Source organism: Neophocaena asiaeorientalis, unplaced genomic scaffold (genome assembly GCF_003031525.2).
Source record: "Neophocaena asiaeorientalis asiaeorientalis breed wild unplaced genomic scaffold, Neophocaena_asiaeorientalis_V1.1 scaffold118, whole genome shotgun sequence".
In the NCBI taxonomy this organism is placed as follows: Eukaryota; Metazoa; Chordata; class Mammalia; order Artiodactyla; family Phocoenidae; genus Neophocaena; species Neophocaena asiaeorientalis.
The window spans coordinates 385,430-412,381 of NW_020175528.1; the positions used below are offsets into that span (position 1 = coordinate 385,430).

The 26,952-nt window shown below is 46.0% G+C and overlaps 1 protein-coding gene across 3 annotated transcripts; it reads right to left on the reverse strand.

Annotated features, from left to right (window-relative positions):
- On the reverse strand, positions 1 to 26,952 carry RBP2 (retinol binding protein 2). 3 transcript variants are annotated; one of them, XM_024769025.1, is made up of 5 exons: positions 26,891 to 26,952; positions 21,374 to 21,496; positions 6,739 to 6,917; positions 1,893 to 1,994; positions 1 to 359 (listed from the first exon to the last, which is right to left on the reverse strand). In XM_024769025.1, exons 2-5 carry the CDS (start codon positions 21,444 to 21,446, stop codon positions 309 to 311), a joined length of 405 nt encoding a protein of 134 aa, XP_024624793.1. In that variant the 5' UTR covers positions 21,447 to 21,496; positions 26,891 to 26,952; the 3' UTR covers positions 1 to 308. The 3 variants fall into 3 exon arrangements, with proteins under 3 accessions (XP_024624793.1, XP_024624794.1, XP_024624795.1); XM_024769026.1 differs by lacking the exon at positions 26,891 to 26,952 and adding an exon at positions 25,460 to 25,489; XM_024769027.1 differs by lacking the exon at positions 26,891 to 26,952 and adding an exon at positions 23,091 to 23,493.

Below are 26,952 nucleotides of genomic sequence, written 5' to 3' on the forward strand. Positions count from 1 at the left end.
TGATTTTTGTTTTCTCGTTTAATGCCAGTTTTCAAGGAAGGATGGCTATGTCTCTCACTGTTACACACTCGTTCTGTTTAAAACCCATCCAGATGCCTCCATGGGCTCTATCAGGAGTAGGGGGTTCCTGCGGCTGCTCCCCAAAGCCAGCCGAGAGCTCTTCATGGGGAGCATGGAGCGCGTGCTTTTGAGGGTCATTTGAGGCTGTGGTGAGCAAAGGCAAGACTGGGGAGGGGTCATCTGGAGACATGGGGCTCCTCGAGAGGCTCTGGGGAAGCTGGGGACAAGGGGCCCACTTCTCACGGCCATCACTTCTTCTTGAACACTTGATGGCACACCTGGTCGCCGCACGTCAGCTCCTGCAACATCAGAAGCAGGTGAGTGACTAACAAGCCAGGCCTTCCTTCCGCCCACCCCCAGCCCTCTGGGTGTCTGCGAGTTGGGGTGGGGGAGGAGCCGGAATAAAGAGGACACTTAGTCATTCTGCGCAAAGAGCCTCTCAGAGACCCAATCAGCTGGCGTGCCCTGCAGGTAGCAGTAATTTGATTTTGACACTTGAATTGAGCTTGAACAACTATAAAAATGAAAAATGCAAAGAAATTATCCTCTTGAGCAGGATTTCTCCTACTCTCGTGATTAAAGCAACATCGCTTAATTTATAAAAGGCAGCAAAGCCACAAAGAAGGGCAGGATCTAGTGGGGAGCATTTGGAAGGCAAGCGCCTGGTGAGCTGTCCCTGCACCCTGTGGATTTTCTGGCCTCTGGTGATTAGAACGTTGGTTGGTGGCAGCACAGGCAATGACAGGGCACGGGCTGCGGAAGGGCTCCCCCAGGCCTGCCTGGTCAGACATCTGGACGGAGGGAGCCCCCAGGCTTTATCTGCGCCTCGTGACCCTTTGAGGGAGGAGAGGAAAAACACGAGTGTGGGAACGACCACAAAAATCATTGCAGTTGTTGATGAATCCCTTGGCTTAGCCACAGGGACAGTTGGGGTTTGTACTACAATTAAAAAAAATCCACCTTCCAAACTGGAGCAGGTAGGGAAAACTGTCGATGGAAAACAGTGACTGCCTCCCATTTATCACCAATTGACATTGTCTCTGAAATAAAGAACTCAGGTGAGGCAAGGCTGGCTCTGAAGGGCACCCTGTGACATGAATACTGACACCAGAGCCAGGTACCTGCTTGACTCCACAGGTGAATGATTAAAGAGCCATCCATTAAATGAGCCATTCATTTAACAAACGAGTGACTGAATGCATGAAGGAGTGAAAGATTTCTCACTATTGAATGTTGGACAAATCACTTGCCTTAAAGACTGAAGGGTGAAAAATTAAGCTATCTAGATGGATATAATTTATACAAGGAAATCAGAAATAATTTATTCCAACTGCTCTGTTCCGGTGTCAAATTAAACTAGAATATTTTGGGATCAGGTGGACATAGCTTAGGATAGGAGGCCAGTGTCTGCGGTCTACAGGCAGTTCCCAGTGCAACCTGCTCCCATGCGTCCCGAGCCCGCCGCCACCCCTCTCCTTCCTAGGCTCACATCACTCAGGAGGCCTGGTCTCACCCTCCTCCAGGGCATCTTAATTCTGTGCCTCGCATTTTTCCCCGGCTGACCTTTGACAGGTTCCCTTCCTTTCTCCTTGGATCTCGGCTTCCTAACTCAGCATCTTGAACTTTCCTTTTAATTTCAGCCGTTCAGAGAAACAGCCATATATATTTCCTCCTGGAGTCCCCTGAGCCAGATGGGAATGGCTCACGCATTTGACCACACGCATTTGGCTGGAGCTTAGGGGAGGAGGGCATGGCCATTTTTCTTGTCAAAGCGCCTGGCTGGGTGAACCGGTGGTTGGCATAAGCAGAGTGGAGGGGAGCTGGGGACTTACCAGGTGCAGCTTGTCCCCCTCGACCCACTGCTTCCAGCCTCGGTTCTTCTTTTCCCCCTTCTGCACGCACACGAGGACGTCACCTTCCCAGGTGATCAGAGTCTGTAATGAGAGGTTTCCAGGCAAATCAAATGTATGGTCTTGATGGGGACTGAACACATGTAAACCTGCAGTTGCATTTCCTGCAGCCACTCCTGGGCTTCTGCTCCGTCCCCAGAGCAGAGCTCTCAGCCACAGCCACGCCAGCATCCCACCAGCCTCATTTCCACATACACCCTTCATTCTAGCCAGACCGACTTATCTTGGCCAGTTCTGTTCTCTTTGAAAGACTTCTACTCTTCCATTCTACCATATGGTAAAGACAGCATTCCAAATCGGTGGGGGAAAAGATGATGAATTTAACTATGTCACAACGTAAAATTTCTGGAAGGGAAAGATACCTCAAAGTCAATAGATGAATAACAAACTGGGAAAAATAATTGTAACACATCTCAGACAAAGACCTGATTTCCTTACATACAAAGGACACCTGTACATCAATAAGGAAAAAATCATTAACCTAACAGGAATTTCAACACAGGACACCAAACCAACAGCTTACAAGGAAAAACAAAACAAAACGAAACACCCTAGCAGATGGCTTTTAAACATAAGAAAATATATTCAACCTCCATTATAACAAGAGAAATGCAAGTGAAGTCTGTTTGTTTTTCAGATACAATTCATCCTGTGATCAAAGATCAAAGAGTCTAATAACACACTGGGTTGGAGGGGGTACAGAGAAGCATGGACCCTCATACAGGGCTGGTGCATATATAAATCGGTATGAATCTTTTTGCAGGGCAATTTTACATTACCTTTCAAAATATAACATTGTGTATACTCTTTGACCAAGAAATTTTACTTCTGAGAATTTTCCCTACAGGAAACACATTGTGAGGACTGCCCACTGTAGGGCAATAATAAAGGCAGGGAAGCTACCTAGTTAGCAGGGGGCTGCACATATGGCTCCAAAGCCAGCCTTGTCATCCAGAACCGGGAGATGGACCTTCTCCTGGTCCTGGGTTTCCTCCAGGCAGCAATGCTGATCAATTAGCACAGGGAAGGCAGCAGAGATGCAGAGCTTGTGCTGGACAGCAAGGCTGAGTTGACCAGCAGGTTGGAGAAGCCACAAGAGGCTGAACCACAAGAGGCTCTAACCCCTCTTACTAAATTTACATGTTTACAAATTTCACACCCTGGCCCAGTTCTTCTTCCTCCTGTTCCCCCCACTTTACCTGTCTTAGTACCTGCCAAGGGACGATGTGTACTATCCCTAAGTGGTCCTTCAAGGCCACCCACCTCTGTGTCCACATTAGGCTTGCATGTGAGGTTGACGGTATCATTCCCATCCAGGCAGTGGTGGTGTCTTGGTGCTGCCCTTTCTCGGGAATGATCCTGATGTGAGTTGGTTTTCTTCCAAGTATGTGCCAAACGATATTACGCCTCTATGAACAATAGTATGCTAAGGACCAGGCGTTTATTTTCCTCCCTATCTTGCAAACCCAGTTGGTGATAAACGAACCCGTGTTTTTGGGTTTTTTAAAATTCACTTCAGGTCTGTTTTTTGGTAGATATCTGTTTTCTACAGATTGTTAAGTCTACCTGTTTCTAAAGCAATATTTGACCTTGACCATATTATATATTATAGGTACAATTTTACTCCTCCTTATTTTACTCTTCAGCCTATCACAGCGTTGTTTGTTACAGCAAAGACCTGGAAACCTCATAAATTGCATCAGTGGCGGCTGGTTAAATACGGTGTGGTTCCTCCCCGCTCCGTAGCCCTTGAAAGGAGAAGGCAGTTCTGCACTTACAGAGAAGAGCAGTCTCCATAGTGTATAGTTTAAGTTAAAAAAGCAAGGAGGAGGGCCATGTGCGTAAAAGAAAGGAGCAATGGGGATGCGTGCATATGTTTGTACACGTTCTCTCCAAGGAGGCAAAAAAAAAAAACCCTTAATAGTAATTGTCCCTTGGGGAGGGAACTAAGGAGCTGGGGGCCAGGATAGGAAGGAAGTTTCACTTTTTAGTGTTTAATTTTTTTTAAAGCATGCATATGTATTAATATTCCCCAAATTAATTTAAAAGTAAAATTCTACATGTTTTTTAAAGAAAACATGTCTCCTCCTCCTTTAGGACCATCTTAAGCCTCACAGTTTCGAATGTCTTAGAGAAGCTTAATTCATAGGTTGTTCTCTTTCCTCTTCTGGAAGCGAGATGTTGTCTGGAATATTCCAGAGATCCCTCCCACGTAGATGAGAAAGGACTCACGTCTTCTATTTGGGCAAGGTCTGTGTCTTCCAATCCCCCAGCCCGTATTGTCTTGTACATCAAGGACACCTAACGCATGTTGACTGAATGAATATCTGTCTCCCCTCTTTCAGAGGGGCTCGTGAGGGTGACCAAGGAGTTAAGAAGTGGAGTCCTGGAGAATACGAGGACACGCAAGTGCACACATGCACACAGACGCAAGATTTTTGTGCACTTGGGTGTGCCACCAAGGGTGGGCAACAGAAAGTAATCAGAGAGAGAGACTCACCCACTCCCTGCCGTGCCTCTCCAGCTAAAGGGTTGCAGTCAAGTTACAGGAAGAAGGTAGTGCCAAGGGCACCTGCTCTGTGTTGTGATTCTCATGGGAACAGCCCTTTGCTGGAGGCTGGGCAAATTCTGTCTGAGTACTCCTCAGTCTCGTGTGTGTGTGTGTGTGTGTGTGTGTGTGTGTGTGTGTGTGTGTTTGTTAGCCCTGGCTTTTTGCTTCAGGCAAAGCAGACACCAGAAGTGAGAAAGGGGATTATCTCTCTCTGCAGGGCTAAGAGCCGATCTTGGAGAGAGGATGGAATTCAGAGAGGACAGAGCATGGAAGGGAGAGGCAGAAGCCTAGGTGTTAACAAATGGAACCCTTTAAGGGTCAGGAAGGGCCAAAAGGACATGACTTATTTCAGTAAGAGTGAGTTCTCCACCATCAAAGGTGATAAAAAATGAGTTAGAGAGGACAGGCCTGCTTTTCAATAGCCCACGCCCCAAACTGAGAAGCAAGGGGAAAATGGATCATTTGGAACTGATTAGGTTAGAACAGCAGAGAGTTGCAAAGATTCGAAAACTGACTTTCCTATCATTTCTGGTATCTGATGAATTGGCCTCGCAGCCACACAGCTCTGAAAAGCTTGCCGATCCAGCAACTCCTCGGGGCGGGATTTTACAAGGGGCCGTTCCGGAGCTCGGGAGCTTAGCGTCTCCTGCCAAGACTGGTTTGATGGAAGCATTTCCAAAGGGCTTTCCATTTCCCACTTTTCTTTTCAAGGAGCCCAAATGTCATTCAACCCTGACTCATTGGCTGAGATAATCAATGTGGCGGGACAACTTGATTGAGAAATAAAATGTGTCCTGCTCTTTTGGCTTTAGAATCATCCCCAAAGAATGATGACAGCTTTTCCTCCCCACCCCGGGAGAGCAGCCAGAGCTTTGGGGGAAGAGTTGAGACTTCGACTTGGAAGGAACTCCTGGAAGCACCAGAGAAGAGTGGGGTTCTGGGGGGAGTGGGGCTCATGGGGAAAGGGGAAGGGCAGGGTGGTGGGTCCTGCTTCGTTGTGGTGCTCTGAGAGGGTGGCCCTCTGCAGGCTTGAGAGCACGGATACCTGGGCACAGGAATCTCAGCCCGGCCGTCCTCAGCTTGGGAGCCAGGGCAGAGGTCTTGGTGGCTGCGTTGGCACAGAGGGAGTGGGTGCCACAAGGGCTCAAGCTGCCCACTCCTGTATAAACCACATGGGCTTGCACTGGACCGTGCAGTCCCCGGCGTTCTTGTATAGATGCTAAGATTTGGGTGCGGGAATCCTTAAATGCGGCTGAGATTGGATTTTCCCCCATTTCTGTTGGGCTGTGATACCACCAGGTGATGCAGGAGGAGAGGGGACCTGCCGATGGCCCCGCCTTTCCCACCACTGCCCTACTTCTCCCCGCTGCTACCAACCTCTGTCTTATTCACAAAGAGCCCCTTGGATGCGGGCCTGCCTACTCTGCAGACTCCTGTTTTCGGGCTTGGAGATAACTCCCCACTCTGCACTCAGAGTTCTCTGCTCATTTTAGGGGCCTCCCTACATCCAAAAGCTTCAAGCGGCTAGAAGTGTGCCTTCTGATGCATGGAGGATTTCCTTGATTATGACCTGAGAGTTAAGGTGAGGCTGAGACTGAAGCCATAAGCTTGCCAGAGATTTATGGGAGTTTCTAGGATTGGAGAAAGCCTGACTTCATCTAGTCTACTGATTTTTTGGTGTGATTTGCATTGCATTTTCCTAAAAAAAAAAAAAATTAAATCAGTTGGGATCATCTAAAATTGAGATAGTTCATATAAGAACATATGAATGCTCAACAGCTCCTGAAAAGAAAAAAAAATTCTAGCAACACGAGGCCTCAGTCCTCTATGGCAATGCTTGACTGCTGCTGGGGAGCTGCTCCCAGGAGGAAGCTATGCTATCCCGCTGGCACTGTCAACGTCCTTCCCTATGAGCCCACCTGGCCTCTTTGCTTTGCCTGCCAGGCCCATGTCAGTGTATGAGTTGGCCTCCTACCCTGGATCCTGGAGGGGTCAGCATCCTTTAATCCCTCCTTGGCTTATAAGCTTCACGCAGAAGCCAGCCTGCTTCTTCCCACTAAACTTTCGATACTTGCTTCTTGCCAGCATCATTAAGTCCATTCTGGTCCCCCTCTCCTGATGCCTCCCAGGTTGTTTCTGTCATTTTTTCATCGTGCAGCTACACAGCCAGCCCCTGCACCAAGACCATGCAGATGAAAACTCCACTCTGGTCAGTACCTTAACATTCCGGTTGTCCAGGCCCTTCGTGTACTCGTCAAACTCCACCCCGACTGTGAAATCCAAGTTATAGTTTCGGAATGTGCTGTTGGTTTTTGTCTTGAAGTTATCGCCGTCTTGCTCAATGATCTTCGTCTGAGCCAGATGGATGGCGATCTTGCGGGTGGCAAAATCAATATCTGTTGGCAAAGGGAGCTGTGGAGGTTATGATGTGCTCAGCCAGACGCATTCATTTCTTTAACAAGGCCAAACAGGACCAGAGATGCAGATCTCAGGCCGGCCACATTCTTTGCTCAAGTGGGAAACGAGAGCTGTCTTGCACACGGCCAGTTTGGGCATCTCAGTCAACGGTCGGGAAACCCAGGGTCCCTGGGCATCTCCTCGGGAGCCCTGGTGGGAGGGGAGGTAGCACCCCTGAGCTGCAACTCCCCAGTGTGTGTGTGTGCACACCCATGTGCACATACACATATACACACGCACATGCCCCTGCCCTCACAGCAGCTCCCTTCTATCTATTTGACATATTGGTTTCCTCCTAAGAGTTTGCTGAACAGAAGACTTCATGGTTTAAAAGGAAAAAGACTGTTTAAAAATAACCAGTCTAGATCCTGGGTAAAGACGGATCTTTTTTTCATGCCCACTGAAGGGAAGAATACCTACAAACTTCAATTTTTACAGCAGATCTGGGGGATGCTCTGCCTCAGTCATGGCCCCAGCGCAGCTTAGGCATATTTCAGACACTTAATAAACACTTGCTCAGACATTTCTTTTGTTGTTTTTAAGGAAAAGATGAATCATTGTTTATATTTTTATTATGAAAGATTTCAAACAAACCAAAGTAGAGGGGAGAGTACAAGGAACCCGGCACACCCATCATGCAGATTCAACAATTGTCAAGGTTTTGCTGCATCTACTCCATTTACATCTGTTTTTTTGCCTTGATATTTTAAAGAAAATCTTATTCATTTCTGAGAGACCATTTGTAAGTAAAAGGGAACATGCCCTTCAATAGAGTGTTTCACTTCCTAAGCTAAGTGCTGAGCCCACCTCCTGCTAACCTCTGATTGTGTATAAAATGTCACCCAAGCCAAAATGTCACTGTCCTATAGAAATGAGGTAGAAACAGGATAATACTGGAACTGCTACATCTCTACCCTTGCTACAAACATCATTAAGCTTTTTGTCTCTAGCCAAATCATATTTGACCTTTGACCTCCTTTATGCCTGTGAATTCTCCAGATATCTTCGGATGCCAATATAAATCTTTAATTTTTTTTTTTTAAAGAAAGTTTACCTGGAAGATTTCAAAAAACACTGAGATTGATTCACTCATAACCCAAGGTAATAACGACTTCAAAAGTAGGAACAGTTCAGATTCACTGAGGGCCGTTTCTCTGAGAACTGCAGCTTCATCTCCACGGTAGTAGGTGATTAAACTTCACACTGTGTGCTGTCTGGTGGGGGATAAATACTAGCGTGCCCATGAGTGAGACCAGCAGTTACCAACAGTTCATGGAGCCGCTTTCAATTCGGAGAATGAACATCTCCGATGGTCGCATCCCCACCCCTTCTGCTGTCCTTCCCTGGTAGCCAAGCATCACTTCCCTCACCCTCTTTCCCCATTTCCCTTCTGACACATTTCTTCCTGAATCCCTCTTTGGTCATTATCACCTTCCTTCTCCTAAAGGACCAAGAAGAAGTGGTCCAAGATGGATGCTTGGACCACAGCAGAATCCAGGAAGGACCTTGGCTGGTCTTTTGGACTCTAAATTGTATAAAGTCAGGGAATAATTTCAAGTAATAACAGGCAACCCAGAAGGTAAAAGGATTATATACCTGTATCCTAAGTTGAAAAGAGAAATAGGTTCGAGTTGGCCTGAGCTGGTGTATACACGCCAGTGCTTTGTTCAACTATTGTTCACTACTATTGGTTGAGAACTTGCCTGGTCTAAGAATTCACCAATGGCTGCCCATCAGAATCACCTGGGAAGATGTAAAAACTACAGATTTCTGGGCTTCATCTCAGACCCTGAATCTCTGGGTGGTTTTAAACCTTGGATTTCCTCTCAGGGGGCTGTTTGGAGAAAGACTTCAATGGTTTAAGAAATTTGAAAGCTACTGTTGAAGTACCTACTCCTCATGAGGTAGGAAAAATCAAGGTGGGGCCCAAGCACAGCCTCCTCATGCATAGGTATTAGGGAGAAGGCAAAGCCACCTCCTTGTTTTGCAATTAACGAGGCCAGGACACATGGAGGAATGGCATCCAAAACAGAAACTTTGTAGCATCTGAGCAAGAAACTCTGCCCATGAAAACCGTGGAGTCTGTGCGATAGAAACACACAGGTGGCTGATGACCGGATGAAAGACAAAGGAGCCCACTGGCAGCCTCCTCATTCTTGCCTTCAGAGAGGACTTCTCAGCCCCACACATGCACAGAGGGGGGTCTCAAGTCGCCCTCTAGTAACCCTGGCCGTATTGTAATATCATTATAATATCATTAGCATTGCCGTTTTGACCCCATCCCCACCCCTGTGGGTTTCGCTTAGGTGCTCAGGGGAAGGATTCAGAATGCTGCCTGGTGGAAGTCCAAATAAGGAACTGCCGATGACACAATCACAGGGGAGGAAAAGGGGAGTCACCCTCATCTAAGCCCCAGAAGATTAACCCCATGTTAACAACCTAAGCTGCCCCTACTGCGTGCCGCTCACTCCCAAGGACGCCCCACTCTTCTCCTTCGAGTGTGTAACTTGCTTCTGCCCTAAGTAAACTGCTTGTGTGCTCTCCCACACGTACTGTGCTTCTAATAAACTCTGTGCCCACTTTACAATCTTGGTCTCTTTGTTGAATTCTTTCCTCAAAGAAGACAAGGACTGAGGTCCTTTTGCTCGCCAAAATCCCTCATGGTATAGGTGATGACGTGGAGGCCCAGAGAGGTTAAGTGACTTGTCTAAGATTACACAGGTGGAAAGCAATCACAAGGGTTTGATTATTGGAAGGATGTGTGGAAGATCAAGCTGGGAGGTGAAAATAGAGGTTCTGAGTTTAGGTAACCAAGGTAGAAGCAGAGAGGTAAAGAATTTTATGGGGGAACTTAGGAGCTAAGTTTTAGGTAAGGTGACTCTGGGGGCCATGCTGTGTGGACCTTTGGTAGTATTTGGGGTGATAGTTTAGCCATGCCTTTTAACCAACCAGGAATGCTGTCCCATAGTGGAACCTCCCTTGGGAAGCTTCACTCACTTCATTCTCCCAAGAAACCCACGAGGTAAGTACTATATTATTCTCCATTTTACCAGTGAAGAGCCTGGCTCAGAGAGGCTGTGTCATTTGCCCTTGATTATATAGTGAGGAAGCAGTAGAGGTGGTAATTGAACCCAGGATGGCCTGGCTCCAGGGCCAGCACCGTGCTCCACGAGCTCTGGGCTGACCCATCCCATCACGTCAGACCACCCCAGTTTGTGCACTTCCAGTGGCTGCCCAAGATACCAGTAACTTCTGACTCTATGTTTCCCCTAGAGCCACAGGGGCTTCTGGATCCAGCTGAATGAGCCCTCTCTGTTTGGGGCAGCTTATGTTCTCCAGGGCTCATGCACACTGCCCCCACCAGACAGCAATTGTTTTCTAGGCTTAGGGCTCTACAAGAATTCGGAGCTGGAGCAACCACGTTCCAACGCTGGACATTTTCTGATAGCTTCAGCTTTGTGGCACGTGAAATTGTACCGGGGGCTTCCCTGGTGGCGCAGTGGTTGAGTGTCCGCCTGCCGATGCAGGGGACACGGGTTTGTGCCCCGGTCCGGGAAGATCGCACATGCCGCGGAGCGGCTGGGCCCATTAGCCATGGCCGCTGAGCCTGCATGTCAGGAGCCTGTGCTCCGCAACGGGAGAGGCCGCAACAGTGAGAGGCCCGCATACTGCCAAAAAAAAAAAAAAATTGTACTGGGGCAGGTCCAAGCCACACAGCCTGCAGGCCCCAGGACATAGGGGTAGATAAATGCTCTCTCTGCTGCTGTGAACCCTCCTAGGCATCTAGGCCAGCATTCATAGAGCCCAGGGTGCCCCATTGTATTTGCCATGGACTCAGCCTATAAAAGACTGGTGGTCAAAAAAATTTTTTAAAGGGGAGCTCATGATCAGCTAAGTTTGAGAAATGAGCAATTAAAACCAAGACAGGCTGACTGCTTTCTATACTGAAGAATTTCACAGAGATTTTAATCTGGGAAAAATGCTTTGTAACTCCAAGAGCAGGACAGAAGATGCAGCCTTTCCCAATCTTAGGTGGCTGTAGAACCCTCCGTGCTGGGATCTCCAGCTGGCCAGGGTTCCACAGAACATAATACAGGAAAGTTTGACAAACCCCTTTCTGAGGCATTTATCTCTGTCATTTGGTCCCTGAAATTATGGTAATATCCCTTGTTTAAGGCAACTGCTGGCCTGTTTGGAAAGGAGAAGACTAGACAGGACCAAGTGGTCAACTATATCTGACTTCACAATGAATCCTTCCTTAAAGCTGCTAAAACCCGCAAAAGAATGTTCTCTGCATTCTAGTCGGTATAAACATGTGCCTGTGCTAGGCAGAGGCTAACGTGTTACACTCCAATTCGTGTTTCTCTCCTTCTGCCCCAGAAACACAGCCTAAAGGGCCAGGTGACATCTAACTTCAGCTCCATCGCTGGACACTAGGGTCCAGATCTGGAAGCAGCAGAGAGCCAGTAGCTATAAGTAGAGTTATTACTAATTGCATCAGGCTATTTTGAGGATGAAATTTGATGGTGTTTGTGAAGAGATCTGCCCAGTGGCTGGTGGCTTGTGATAATGGCCCCATAAGCGGTAGTTGCTGGCACCATCATAATCAACTCCCAGATCTCATAAGCTGGCTTCCTCGGAGCCCTCTGCATTTTTCCAGATACTCCCTGCACATCTGGTCCCTAATCCCTGCCCCTCTCCTCCCAGCCCCAGCCTTGCCTGCTCCAGCATGTTCTGTTCTTTCTTACCTCCTTCCTCACCTGCTTTCCAGGCCCAGGGTTTAACCCACAGGAGGTACTACCTGGCATTTTCCTCTCTTTCGTGGGGTTTATTATTTTTTTCTCCAAGTCTCACCTCTGTGAGTTCAAGGATGATGCTGTCTCTTTGCTCCCGTGTCCCCACAGAACCAGGCCCAGGGCTGCGCACACAGTAGGAGCTCAGGAGATACTTATGGTTTGGTTAACGTGGGCACTGTGGTCTAGGATGGTGGTTCTCAAAGTGAGGCCCCTGGGCTGGCAGCAGCCACAGCACGTGGGATCCTCTTAGAAATGTAAATTCTGGGATCCACCCTAGACCTACGGGGGTTGGGCCCCTCTTGTTTTTATAAGCCTTCCAAGCGATTCTGTGCATGCCTAAGTTTAGAACTTCTGGCATAAAAGAGTGAGGGTCAGATCCAGGCATAAATCCTGTCTCTGATCTCCCATCTTTGTGACCTCAGAGAAGTCACTTTCCCTTTCTGAGCCTGTTTCTCACAGTAAAATGGGGAAAAGAAAGCTTATCTCATAGGGTTATTTATGTAAGGATTCAGTTAAAATAATGGCAAAAATGCTTTACACAGTGCCGAGGAGCTGGGGGGTATTTGATGCACGTTGGCCTCCACTCCTTGGCCTTTTGCCCTCTGGTCAAACAGTGGTCAGATCGGCATTCAGTCCAGAGTGAAATATTCAGGTCATGTTTATGCATCTCCACAGCCATCTGCCATTCCCTGCAGCCCAAGTGTCCTGGACTCTGAAGAAACAGTCAGAATGGTGGCTGATCTACCCTCTCCCTCGTCACATAGCCCTGGCCTGTCACATGGGCGTTTAATCCAGCCTGGCCAAACCTTTTTTTTGCATGGACTGGTTTCGTCATTCCATAGGTTGACCAAAGGGTAGAAACGACTTTAGTTCCTGCTCTAGCCCTCTGTGCTGAGTGAGGAGAAGTTTAGGCTGTGCTAAACCATGCTGGAGACACAGTTAGGAGTTGAGGAAAGAAAACCACAGGTCATGAGTTAACCAGATGAAACGGAGGGGAGGGCACCAGGCAAAACTGCAGTTGACCCTTGAAAGACACGGGTTTGAACTGCACGGGTCCACTTACATGTGGATTGTTTTCAATAGTAATTACAGAACTACACCATCTGCGGTTGGTTAAATCCATGGATGCAGAACCACGGATACAGTGGAACCACATATATACGGAGGGCCAACCATAAGTTACACGCAGAGTTTTGACTGCACGGAGAGCAGGGCCCCTAACATACCACTGCTGCCTCCGCCCCCACTGTTGTTCAAGGGTCAACTGTACTAAGGAAGAATTGGGAATTACAGAGAAATTTAGAAGTCTAAATTTAAGTGGTCTTCAGAGAGCAAGTCAATTTTCACTCCACAGATGTGGAAATCAAAGCCCAGAGAATTTAAGTGGCTGGTTCAGAGTTGCCCAGCTAGGACAGCACTCCTGGCAATTTGCCTACAAACACGTTCTCTTCATTGTTCACCACTAAAACACACTGTGTTTAAGCCTCCCCAAATGGAAATTACTGCTTGTCCCTGGTTGCCCAGAGAGGTAGATCACAGCTAAAAATGTCTACTGCCAAGAGAAGAGGTTTGTCCTGGAAACACCACCCCCAGTCAGTCTTTCGGACCAGAGCCGGGGAAACTTACTAGGGGCTCTATGCAAATTGAATCAAACATTGCTTCTTCTCTGGGTTGAAAAATGGCTTGGCCTCTTGGCTACCCTTCACTGTGGGCGCAGGCTAGTTAATCATGTCACCTCTGCTCCACTCCAAGGAAGGAAGCCAAACATTCTGTTGGTGGATTTGTGATATTTCTAGTCAAAAGGAAACGTTTAACTGCAGCTGTAGAATACACAGGCATACACACACAGACTACAAAAACACTTACTCTTTGTACTTTGCAGGGAAAATTATTTTCCTGGTATGGTGTTTGAACACCAGGGTTATCAAATATGTTTCATCTGCTTTTCTGGATTAAAGGTATCTCCGAGCCTGATTTATAGCCAGGTGAAATGAATTTCTATCTCAGAGGAAAACGTACAAAGGCAAGCGATTTCTGAATAATATATATGGCTTATAGCTGCTGCAGAAGAAAAAACGAAAACACTGAAGTGACTTTATTAAAGCATACTTTTCATAACTGCATTTTGAACAATGCAGGCCATAAAGTTGAAATATGAGTATGCTACTCAACATTAAAATGCTTTGTAATATGCTTGTGGAAGAAGCTAAAGTTGTAGCCTAAAAGGGTAGACGCGATTTGTAAATTAAAGAGCAGAAATACACACGTTTTCATCCTATGAAACCTGGAACCCATTCTAAGTGCAGCTTCCACGGGCTTCGAACCTGAACTCCTTAATTCACAAATCCTCAGCACTCAGGCATTGTGAGAAGCAGAGTGGAAGAGCAATCTTCTCCGTCTTTCCATGTCATTTCCTCCTCCAGATAATCCATGGAAAGAGGAACTGTCTTTGCCCCTTCCTGCCTCCTTCTCTCTTACCCTCATTCAAACCCTTGCCTAGCCAGCAGAGGCAGGCTGGAGACCCTGGGGTGCCTCCCTGCTCCCCTTGTACTTTTCACCTCCCCCCCTACATAATCTAGTCCGCACCATTGGGATGGGGGTCGAGGAGGAGAAGCTGCCACTACACGCCAGGGGAGACCCATAGGAAGGGACCAAACTTATCTTCACCTGGGCTTTTCCCACCTACAGCACTGTCCCTGTTTGAAGGTCCAACTAGATGCCACACAAGCAAAGTCTTTGGCCAGTGTCCAACTTTATTGACTTGTGAGCACTGGCAGGAATCCAAATGCCGTGAAATTAACTCCTCGTTGGCTAATCAGACATTCATTCATTCATTCATGTATTCATTCATTCATTTTTACCCAGGGACTCCGAGTGACCCTCTTGCAATGTATCTGAGGGTCCTGCCCGCCTGCTCCGGAGGTCCCCATCCTGATGAACTTTGCTCAGCACAAAGTTCCCCCTCCCCTAACCCCACGCTTAGCACCTGCACCTGGAACCGAGCTATGGCAAGTGCTTGGGGGCTAGAAGCAGGCAGACCAGGCTCCTCTCTGAGCAACACCAGTTTCCAGCCACAAGTGATCCCAGGAAAGTTCCTTCACTTCCCTGACCTTCAGATTCCTCACTCCTTAAAATGGCAAGCATTCCTTTGGCTCTATCCCTGGCTCTACCCTAAGCTCTAGATCTTATATCAACATGCCAATTTTAATACTCCACTTGGATGGGTAATAGGCATCTGTAATCAAAAGATGTAAATCAGAATTCTTAACGCATTCCCGCCTGTCTGGCACCCCTGTCCAAACTCACTCCCCGCCATGTCTTCCCCATGTCAGCTGATAGGGCCGCAGCCTTCCCAGCTATTCAGGCCTAAGCCTGGGGGCCGTCTTCATTTCTTCCATTTCCTCTCGCTTCATTTTTATCTGCAAGCCCTGTCAGCTTTACCATCAAAATATACACTGAATCTGTCCTCTCTTCTCCAGCCCTGGGCACCACCCTAAACCAACCATCATCATTTCTTGCCTGAACAACACAGAAGCTTCCGTAACGGGCCTCCGTGTTTCTAGTCTTGCCCTCCTGTGATTCATTCTTCACGCTGTAGTCATAGCGAACCTTACAGAATATGAATAAGATGGATTAAGTCTGCCCATCATAAGGCCTGACCTACCCCTGGGCTCACCACACGCCCAACACGCCAGGCTTTGCTGTGCCCTGTGCCCGGAACAACACTTCACAGCATTCAAGCCTCGGCTCCAACGTCACCTCCTCAGACAACCTTCCCTGACCACCCATCACTCTCCACCCAAGAATTCCTTTTTATTTTCTTTAAAGCACTTACCACTACCCAAAGAGTCTTAAACCATTACCCCGTCTCTCTCCCACTCCGCAAGGGCAGGGAACGTGTTGCCTCATTTACCGCCGCTTCACCAATGCCTAGAGCTCTTCCTGGCAGGTCATAGGTGCTCGAGGCATTTGTTGAAACTGAATTAATTAAATGACACAATGTATAGAAAGCTCACGCTAGCACGATCTTATCACGGCCTGAGAACGTTTTGTGCATGCGCTCACCTCTGATGTTACACTTTGGCCCCTTACAGTCAGGACAGGCTTTTGAACGTTGTGGGTAATTAGGAAAGATTTCCCAGCAAAGACCACTCAGGTGGCCGCTGCTTGACTTCAGCCTCTAAGGTTACCGCTTTCCTGGTAGAATTTTCCAGAGACCCACTAGGACTTTTTGCAGTAGCCACTGCTCTTTATTTCTTTTTTTTCTTTTTATTATTTGACCTACATGCTATTTATGATTATATTGATTAATTTTAAATTGTTTTCTTTTTTTAAACCCCACATTTGTTTATTTATTTATTTTTTAGTTGTGTTGGGTCTTCGTTTCTGTGCGAGGGCTTTCTCTGGTTGTGGGGAGCGGGGGCCACTCTTCATCGTGGTGCGCGGGCCTCTCACTATCGTGGCCTCTCTTGTTGCGGAGCACAGGCTCCAGATGTGCAGGCTCAGTAGTTGTGGCTCACGGGCCTAGTTGCTCCACGGCATGTGGGATCTTCCCAGACCAGGGCTCGAACCCATGTTCCCTGCATTAGCAGGCAGATTCTCAACCACTGTACCACCAGGGAAGCCCCGCCACTGCTCTTTTAAATCTGTACATGTTGACTTCAATGAAAAGATGCTCTTCATAGAAGATGATCCCCACCTTCTTTTGTGAATTAAGAGAACTGGATTTTTCCTAATGGTTACAAATTATTGAACAAAGATTTCCTAAAATATGTCTAAGTTTAATGTTAACTGAATATTTTTATTTTTATTTATTTATTTATTATTTATTTTTGACTGTGCTGGGTCTTCGTTGCTGCGCGTGGGCTTTCTCTAGTTGAGGCGAGCAGGGGCTACTCTTCGTTGCGGTGCACGGGCTTCTCATTGCGGTGGCTTCTCTTGTTGCAGAGCATGGGCTCTAGGCGCGCGGGCTTCAGTAGTTGTGGCGCACGGGCTCAGTAGTTGTGGCGCACGGGCTTAGTTGCCCCTCGGCATGTGGGATCTTCCCGGACCAGGGCTCAAACCCGTGTCCCCTGCGTTGGCAGGTGGATTCTTAACCACTGGACCACCAGGGAAGTCCCTGAGTACTTTTGGAACAGATGCCTTCCATTATACATTCCTGTCTTCCTGATTAAAGTTACATGATGGGGTTTTATTTCTTAGGCTCACCCCCTGCTTCTTCTCCACTTAGTTACCAAATCTAGTCAGTTTCCGGCTATGGACAACCTCTTGGACACCCTCCTTGACACTGCTCTCGCGTCTTCCCAGGACGACTGCAGCCACTTCCTCCTTCAGTTCTCTGACTGTCTCTGCTGATCTATTCACGCCCTGGCTGTCAGTGTGATCATGGCCCTTCTCTCCTCTGTACACTGTTCTTCCCAGGACCCTCTCCTTACCTGATGTCCCTGGGTGATGATCACACATGGTGTCACACCACTTCAAGATCCAGCCCTGGTACCTCTCTGACTCCTCTTACCCCTGCGGCCGCCCTTGCACTTCACTCCCTGGTAATATGGCTTCTGCTTCCTTTGGCCGCCCACATCCTCATCAGCCTGACCTTGGCACATGCTTACAGGTCCAGACCTGACTCTATCCTTGTGTAGAGCACTCCTCTCCTTCCTTCAAAACCCCACCCAGAAGTACTCAGGAAACCGTCAACGATCCATCTATTGTAGCTCCCTCCACCCTCACTGCCACACACACTGTGTTAAAAAATTATGTACATTTCAGGTGTACAGCATCATAATTCAACGTCTGTATAGACTGCAGAGTGATCACCACCACAAGTCTAGTTACCATCCATCACCATTCAGCGCACACACTTCCGGTCACCACTGTTCTATTGTCACCACAGCCCTTTCAGGCCCAAGGGACAGAATCACCCACTGTCCCATCTGTGGCAGACTATACTTTCTTTAATGGCTGCAATACCACCACCTCTCATCCTACAGGCTGTTCTTACAATAGGATTTTGACATTTTGAGAGGCGGGGTCTATGTACCTTCCCCGTGAATGTGGGTGGGCTCATGACTGCTTCAACCAATAGAATATGGCGGAAGAGATGCTGTGTGACTTCTGAGTCTGGGTTATAAAAGGTCATTCAGCTGCTGCCTCCTGTCTCTTTAGGCACAACCAGAGTGCTATGAGGAAACGCAGGCCACATGGGTCACCACGTTTAGATATCCACAGCCCCTTCTGAGGTCTCAGCGGCTGGCCAGCACCAACTGTCAGACACAGGAGCCAGAAGCCTTTGAGATGGCTCTGGCCCCAGCCACTGTCCTACCGCAATGGAATGAGAGCCTCCTAGCAAGAACCCCCTATGTGAACCTGGTCAGTTCCCATAACTATGAGAGACGATGATAAAATCACTGTATAATAAAATCAAGCCACCACGTTTTGGGGGTGATTTATCACACTATAATAGAGAACAGGAATGCAATTTGTACACAGCTATAGCTTGACTCCCTGCACCAGTTTGAGCTCCTTGAGAACAGAGGCTGGGCCCGGGCCTGCTGCAGATGGCACCGTCCCTGGCTTCCACGGGCGTCGTCTAAAGCTTTGGTAAAGAAGCTGAATGATTCCCCAGGTACGTGCAGTGCTGGTCTCACTCCAGGGCAGAGTGAATGGACTCTCTCCAAGTGTTCTTTCACAGCATGGGGACCTCACTTTGAGAGGTCTGCCCTTTAGACTGAAGACCAATTCTCCACTCCCTGACTCCCCGATCCAAGCTGAAGGAGGACCTCAGGGCATGACAGCTTCCTCAGGGTAGAGGAGTTCACCAGCTGCTCTCCTCACTGCCAAGAAAGAGTCTAGGGCCTCAGGAAACAGGAGATCTAAGAAGGCAGGAGAGGAGGTACAATCTACCCTTGTCACCCATTCTCTGAACAGCGAATGACTTTGAAAATTTGGGGCAAACCCAAAGGTTGCCCTGATGTGTCATTGCTGAGGCTGGCAGCCAGGTCATGTGGGGAGGCGGGGGGGTGGAGTGAGTCACCAACTGGGAACAAAGACAGTTTGTCCCCAGACCCACCTCTCGACAGGAGTATCTCCTTCCTAGGGAACCAGCCGCCAGGCCCACAGAGAAAGCCGACTCCCTGGTGCTAGGGATTAACATCTAAGAAAGAGACAGCTCTTTGGCAGGGAATGGAGTTATACTTAGTGATATTTTCATATCTGGGGATTTGGGAGGATCTCCACATATGTTTTTCCCAAATGCGAAGGGCTTCACGCTCAAAAGGGCAAGAAGACAAGCTTCACTGACTTGTCAGTGTTGGGAAAGCAACCCCTGTCTTGTGGGGTGGATGTGGAGGAAATTGTACAGATCTGCTGGGTTGCATTTTGGTTTTTTTTTTTTTTGGCCACACCACATGGCATAGTTCCCACATACCCTGTATTGGAAGCATGGAGTCTTAACCACTGGGCCACCAGGGAAGTTCCTGCTGGGTTGCTTTCAGCAGATTCAATTGTGGGAGGCAGCCCCACCTGGCTGCTTCTGGCTGAGCCCTTGAGAGATACTGTAGGCCATCAGCAGCTGGGTAAACCGAGGCACCAAGCACATCCACATTCTGGGTTTAGCTAGTACCACCCTCTATGGTGTTAATCTCCATCAGGAAAGTGGGAGCCCACCCCTCTCCACTGCAGAGACTCGTACAAAGGGGTCAACCTGTTTGCTCATTACAGTGAAATCAATGTAGTTAAGTTGTTGAATTGGAAGTCATGACTGTAGCTCTGAGATAAGAGGTGTCCGATACCAAGGAGAACTGGAAAGGCCACTCCCTCCAAAACCTCCTGGACAGAGACATCCAAACATCACATTCACGATCCACGCACCCCTCCTGCACAAGGAGGGTGTAAGTGGGTGTGAAAGAGTCCAGAGGAAGGCTGCTTTTAGGAAGAGGATTTTTTTGCACAGAGCTGACAGGGTGCCCTGCATCCCGGCATCCCCCAGAAGGAATAGGGGATGGTGACAGGAGTGCTTGCCTCTCACCTTAAGACTAGAAAGAGGGGCTGCAGGGGCCCAACCTGTACAGCCGAAAACTAAACTGAGACTCGATTTTGTACCTAAAGCCACCGTAGGACTTTATATAATTTAAGAATAAGCAACAAAGGACACAAAATTGCTTTCTTATTATATTCCCTGAGTTGGGCTTGTTCAGTTCACTGCTGAAAGCTTGAAACCACCAAATAGCTCTTGTTAAAGTACTTTCAATCATTCAAAACAACCACTAACATCATCTGGAGAAACAAGGTTGGTGTTATTTCTCTATCTGGTGGATGAGGAGACTGGTGCGGAAAGGTTAAAATATTGGTCAAGGTCAGAGAGAAAGCCTCAGCTGGCCCACTGGTTTTGTTTCCTCTTCTGTATGATCTTGTTCAGAATTCTAGTTCTGAGCTCATTTCCAGCCCATTTACTCACGTATGGAAACAGGACTCCATTTCTAGTCTCACTCAGGGTGCTAAAAGCAGGGGCGACAGGGTTAGGGTTCTGATACGGGGATTTTTGTCTCCTCCCCCCTCTCCCAAGTATATTGGTAACATTCTGTAGCCAGGAGGGGGAAAAAAGCTATCCAGTGTTGTAAACATGTCTAAAGTACATGAAGAAATTTCCAACCTCTGTAAATTGCAAAACATGTCACATGAGCTCTCCTTGTTTGTTGACACGGTGGAAGTGTCATCAAGCTAGAAGTGAATAGCACAGAAAAACCCACAATTCCCATTCCTGATGAGACTTCCCATCATCACATCCAAATTATTGGGTCTCAGATCGCACCCGCAGCCCTTTTTTCTCATGCTTCACGTAGAGAAGTTCCAGCTGGGAACTCCCTATGCGGAGAGATCTAAAGCTAGAAAAGGTGATCAGGAGGTCATTGCAGAAATAAGGACAGGCAGCCAATGCTCCTTGCCAGGGCCTGGCCTATAATATCTGCCCCCAAAAGTGAGCTCCCCTGTGTGGGTCCACTTGCTCTGGTTTTGTGTGTTTTCTGCCAGCCCCACAAGAGATCCCACAGGAGAGTCAACTCAGGACACGTGGTGATGGAGCCCCTGGCTTGGAGCCTAATTCAGAAGTCAGGTGAGCAGTGAGTTGTTTGATGTATATGATGAAAGCCTTTCCTAGCCTGATTTTCTCTAGGCTGAGAGATTTGTTATCTACTCTTTTTTGTGCTTCTCCACTACAAGACTAATGAAAGAGCAATGCAGGGGTCATTTGTGCATCATATCAGATCCAACTTGTTATCTAAGAGATGGCAATCACAAGGCAGGGGAGCTACTGCATTTTCCTCACAAGTCTGGCTTTCCTCACATATGCGTGCGTGTGCCTCCCCCGTTCAGTGAATCTCTTCTGTACGCCAAGGATATTCTAGACATAGCCTCATTTATTATTGCTCTCAACTTGTCGATGAGGAATCTGAGCCTCAGAGAATGAGTGTGACTTGCCTGATACTACACAGCTGGTAAAGAGCGAGGAGTGAGGCTTGCACACAGGTCTGGGGAGCTCCACAGTGCCCTCCCTCTCCCTTTCCCACCTCCTCCCCCTTTCCCACCTCTGGCAACCCCCTTACCCAGAGCCTTCATTAAGCCTTCAAAGTTGTCATTACTCTCCAACTCCCAGGTTCCATTCTGGTCCCTTGTCATGGTGGTGGCCTTTGGTTACCGTGGGTGTGTGCTGGACAGCAAGGAGCAGGCTGCAGGGCGAACGTGTTAGAATGAGCTACTTTTATAATCCAGCGGACCAGGTTTATGGCTTTGAAGATAACACGCTCAAAGGTCAAAAGCACAGCCCAAAGGAACTTTCCTTTCCTTTGCAAAATTCAGCAGGACCATGAGCAACCCATGCTCAAAACCTGACGTGGCCCGGCGTGGGTGTCCTTGTGACCTCCAACGTACACAAGGCCTGGAATAGCTCATTTTTGGTTGGCTGGGCTCCCACAGAGCCCCTGGCCCCATGCAGAATACTCTGTGCAGCAAACACCCAGTACCCACCCAACATACACAACAGGCCATCAGATCCCAGGCTTCAAACCTGGAGTCTCTCAGCTGTGTAGCCAGAACTTCTGGCCTGGCTGGTAAAGTCACGAAGATGGGAACTCACGCCTGTGGGCCTCTACTCTACTTTGCGCTGGGCAGGAGACACCCTTCATCTTGTTTTCTTACAAGAGCCCTGAGCTATGTTTAACCATCTCCATTTTACAGGTGAGAAAGGCTCAAGGAGGTTAAATCACATGCCTAATAACTACTGGTCAGTGGCCGAACTGGGATTCAAACTCAGGCCTGTCTGGCTCCAAAGTTCTTTCTAAGGAAAAGAGCTTTGTTAAGACAGTGTGCTAAGTTCAGCTTGGAAAGGGCAGCTTGGGTTGTGGTTTGACTTGAGAACCTGATTCTCACTTGCTTCCCAGCAAGGTACCCTGAGAGCATCTACGCAGTGGGGTTACTCAAGAAAAGCATTTTCTCAGAGCATGAATCTACTAAAAGCAAGCAGGACCCAGAGGGAGGCCAGATGGAGGGCAGCAGGGTAGTGGGACTCTGCTTTAGACCCCAGGAAAAAGCTGAAGATCACCTGACTAAGGTGAATCTCATGGCTGGCATTTGGTCAAGGACTCTCGGTTCAGGACTGTTCTCCATACTGGCTATCCCAGTGGGTCAGAAAATGGGTTGGCTTACTGCTCTGACACATGGTTCTGAGAATTGGGGCTTGAGCAGGGGCTCCTACACTCTGAAGAATGGAGGTGTGAGCTAAGATGGATAAACCATGAGTCCCCAGTTTTAATCTTGACACTTTGAAGCTCTAATGTATATATCCTCGTGCTATGAAATCTAAGCAAATGGTTCTGCTGTGTGTGGTTTGAGAGGTATAAAACGACACATTTATTTTTCAGTAAATATACTGGAGTCAGAAAGACACACAGTAAAAATTGACCCAGCTGTTTTCAAAAGACCAATGTAGGATGAAGGGAAGAGGGGAGTAAAGGACAACTTCACTACAAATGGAATGAGTGAAGGCATCAAAAGTGGACAGATAGGGAGCCTTGGGCTTCATCCTTTGAGGTCCAGCCAGAATCTGCTGTAAGCTGAGCACTCAGCCTCCTGGGAGCTAGGTATTCCCCTCCAGGCTCAGATTCCGATTCCTACCTGAGTTCCCTGTAGGCCTCCCTTGCAAGAAAGTAACAATAAGCTGGCCACGTAGGGGAGGAGACCAGGGACAAGAATGTGTTTGCCAGTTGCAAAAAGCCAGGGACTTAGGTTTTAATGGGCATGGGGCTGGGGTTGGGGGTCATTTACCCTGTGTAAGGCAGGAAGTTGAAACTGAGATGCTTGCATAAAGCCAAAATACTTGATGGACTAGTCCCTCATTGAGAGTGTGAAATAATCAAAATCTACCTAGAGACAACAAGAAAATTTATTTGGCCTGGGTTCTACATGAGTTAAAAAAAAGGTACTTTGCTGTTCTGACTCTAGTTTGGGGTTTGAATTTATGCTGCCTGGTAGTCAATATATTAAAATAAATGCAGTCTTGAGCTTACAATACTTATAGGCTGCTGGAAAGAAGTAAATGTAAAAGCTATCTGGAGTGACACAACTTCAACCCAGACCAACCAGAACTCTCTGTGATAAAGCCATGCCAATTGTGAGCACATAATCCAAAATTGCAAAACACACATGAAAATAATCCACCAAAAAGTGAGCACCAGCAGAAACATACAGTCCAATTAGACTTCCAAGAGCTTCAGATAATAAAAATTGTCAGATATAAAGTATAAAATAAGTATGTTAAAATTAAAGAAATTTAAAAGCACTTAAAAACATAAAAAAGGATAAAATGATTCTTTTAAAAGATAGATTAAAAATAACCAGAGAGTAGTAGAAATTTAAAAATATGGTCATTAAAAGTAAAAAGGTAATAGAGGAGTTAAACAGCTGATTAAACACAGCTGAGGAGAGAATTAGTAAATTGGAAGAGAAAGCTAAGGAAATTACCCAGGATATATATACCACAGAACACACTGGTGGAAATTTAGAACCTCAAGATACAAATAAAATTCTAAAATCTTACAGAGAAAACAAACACAACCATATAGATTACCTATAGAGAAACAATACAATAGTTAAAATGGTATCAGACGTCTCAACAACTCTGATGGAAGACAGTGATGGAAAAATATCCTAGAGGCATAAGGGGAAATACTTTTGAATAAGAGTTATTAACTCAGCCAACTTCATTAAAATATGAGGGTTTTCAAAACTAAAATAGTTTCACATATTATAGCCCCAAACTGGAAATAACCCAAACATCCATCAACAAGTTAATAAAAAAACAAATTGTGGTGTATTCACACAATGGAATACTGCTCAACAGTAAAAGGAACAATCTCCTGATATATATAACAACATGGATGAATCTCAGACATTATGCTGAGGGGCAGAAACTTGACAGAAAAAATCACATACTGCATGTTTCCATTCATATGAAAGTCTAGAAAAAACCAAATCTCATCTGTAATGGTAATAAAATAGGCCATGGCTTAATGGGTATGGGAAGAGAAGGTGAAATAGGAAAGGGCACAAGGAATATTTCTTGTGGAGGTAAGATGAAAATGTGCTACAGTTGAGATGGTTGTTGTAAGAAAATTGCCAAAACCCAAACTCTACAATTGATATCTCTTCCTTTTTATTGTATGTAAATTTTACTTAATAAAAATGTTCTTATTCATGTATTCATTCATGATTGTTTATGTAAAAATATTAATTTCAACCAAAACTAAAATCCCTCATTATGCCCACATGAGAAGTTAGCTGACTGATATGAAGTAAACATGTGCTAAGGAGGCTATAATTGTTGATTCACTAGATGTTTATAAGAAATAGAGGTTAAATGATGAACAACACAATAAATGAAATTAAAAATTCTCTAGAAGGAATCAATAGCAGAATAAAAGAGACAGAAGAACAGATAAGTGACCTGGAAGATAAAATAATGGAAATAACTACCACAAAGCAGAATAAAGAACAAAGAATGCAAAGAATTGAGGACAGTCTCAGAGACCTGTGGGACAACATTAAATGTACCAACATTCGAATTATAGGGGTTCCAGAAGAAGAAGAGAAAAAGAAAGGGACTGAGAAATACTTAAGGAGATTATAGTTGAAAACTTCCTTAACATGGGAAAGGAAATAGTCAATCAAGTCCAGGAAGCACAGAGAGTCCCATACAGGATAAATCCAAGGCGAAACACACCAAGACACATATTAATCAAACTACCGAAATTTAAATACAAAGAAAACATATTAAAAGCAGCAAAGGAAAAACAACAAATAACATATAAGGGAATTCCCAAAAGGTTAACAGCTGATCTTTCAGCAGAAACTCTGCAAGCCAGAAGGGAGTGGCAGGACATATTTAAAGTGATGAAAGGGAAAAACCTACAACCAAGATTACTCTATGCAGCAAGGATCTCATTCAGATTCAATGGAGAAATTAAAAGCTTTAAGACAAGCAAAAGCTAAGAGAATTCAGCGCCACCAAACAAGCTTTACAACAAATACTAAAGGAACTTCTCTAAGCAGGAAACACAAGAGAAGGAAAAGACCTATAATAACAAACCCCAAACAATTAAGTAAATGGGAATAGGAACATACATATCGATAATTACCTTAAATGTAAATGGACAAAATGCTCCCACCAAAAGACACAGACTGGCTGAATGGATACAAAAACAAGACCTGTATATATGCTGTCTACAAGAGACCCACTTTAGACTTAGGGACACATACAGACTGAAAGTGAGGGGATGGAAAAAGATATTCCATGCAAATGGAAATCAAAAGAAAGCTGGAGTGGCAATTCACATATCAGACAAAATAGACTTTAAAATAAAGACTATTACAAGAGACAAAGAAGGACACTATATAATGATCAAGGGATCAATCCAAGGAGAAGATATAACAATTGTAAATATTTATGCACCCAACATAGGAGCACCTCAATACATAAGGCAAATGCTAACAGCCATAAAACGTGAAATCGACAGTAACACAATCATAGTAGTGGATTTTAACACCCCACTTTCACCAATGGACAGATCATCCAAAATGAAAATAAATAAGGAAATAAAAGCTTTAAATGATACATTAAACAAGATGAACTTAATTGATATTTATAGGACATTGCATCCAAAAATAACAAAATACATTTTCTTCTCAAGTGCTCATAGAAAATTCTCCAGGATAGATCATATCTTGGGTCACAAATCAAGCCTTGGTAAATTTAAGAAAATTAAAATCATATCAAGTATCTTTTCCGACAACAACGCTATGAGACTAGATATCAATTACAGGAAAAAATCTGTAAAGAATACAAACACATGGAGGCTAAACAATACACTACTGAATAACCAAGAGATCACTGAGGAAATCAATAAACACCTAGAAATAAATGACGGTGAACACACGACCACCCAAAACCTATGGGATGCAGCAAAAGCAGTTCTAAGCAGGAAGTGTATAGCAATATAAACCTACCTCAATAAATGAGAAAGATCTCAAATAAATAACCTAAACTTACACCTAAAGCAATTAGAGAAAGAAGAAGAAGAACAACAAAACCCCCAAAGTTAGCAGAAGGAAAGAAATCATAAAGATCAGTTCAGAAATAAATGAAAAAGAAATGAAGAAAACAATAGCAAAGATCAATAAACTAAAAGCTGGTTCTTTGAGGAGATGACCAAAATTGATAAACTATTAGCCAGACTTATCAAGAAAAAAAGGGAGAAGACTCAAGTCAGTAGAATTAGAAATGAAAAAGGAGAAGTAACAACTGACACTGCAGAAATACAAAGGATCATGAGAGATTACTACAAGCAACTATATGCCAATAAATTGGACAACACGGAAGAAATGGACAAATTCTTAGAAAAGCACAAGCTTCCGAGACTGAACCAGGAAGAAATAGAAAATATAAACAGACCAATCACAAGCACTGAAGTTGACACTGTGATTAAAAATCTTCCAAAAAACAAAAGCCCAGGACCAGATGGCTTCACAGGAGAATTCTATTAAACATTTAGAGAAGAGCTAACACCTACCTTCTCAAACTCTTCCAAAATAAAGCAGGTGGGGGAATACTCCCAAACTCATTCTATGAGGC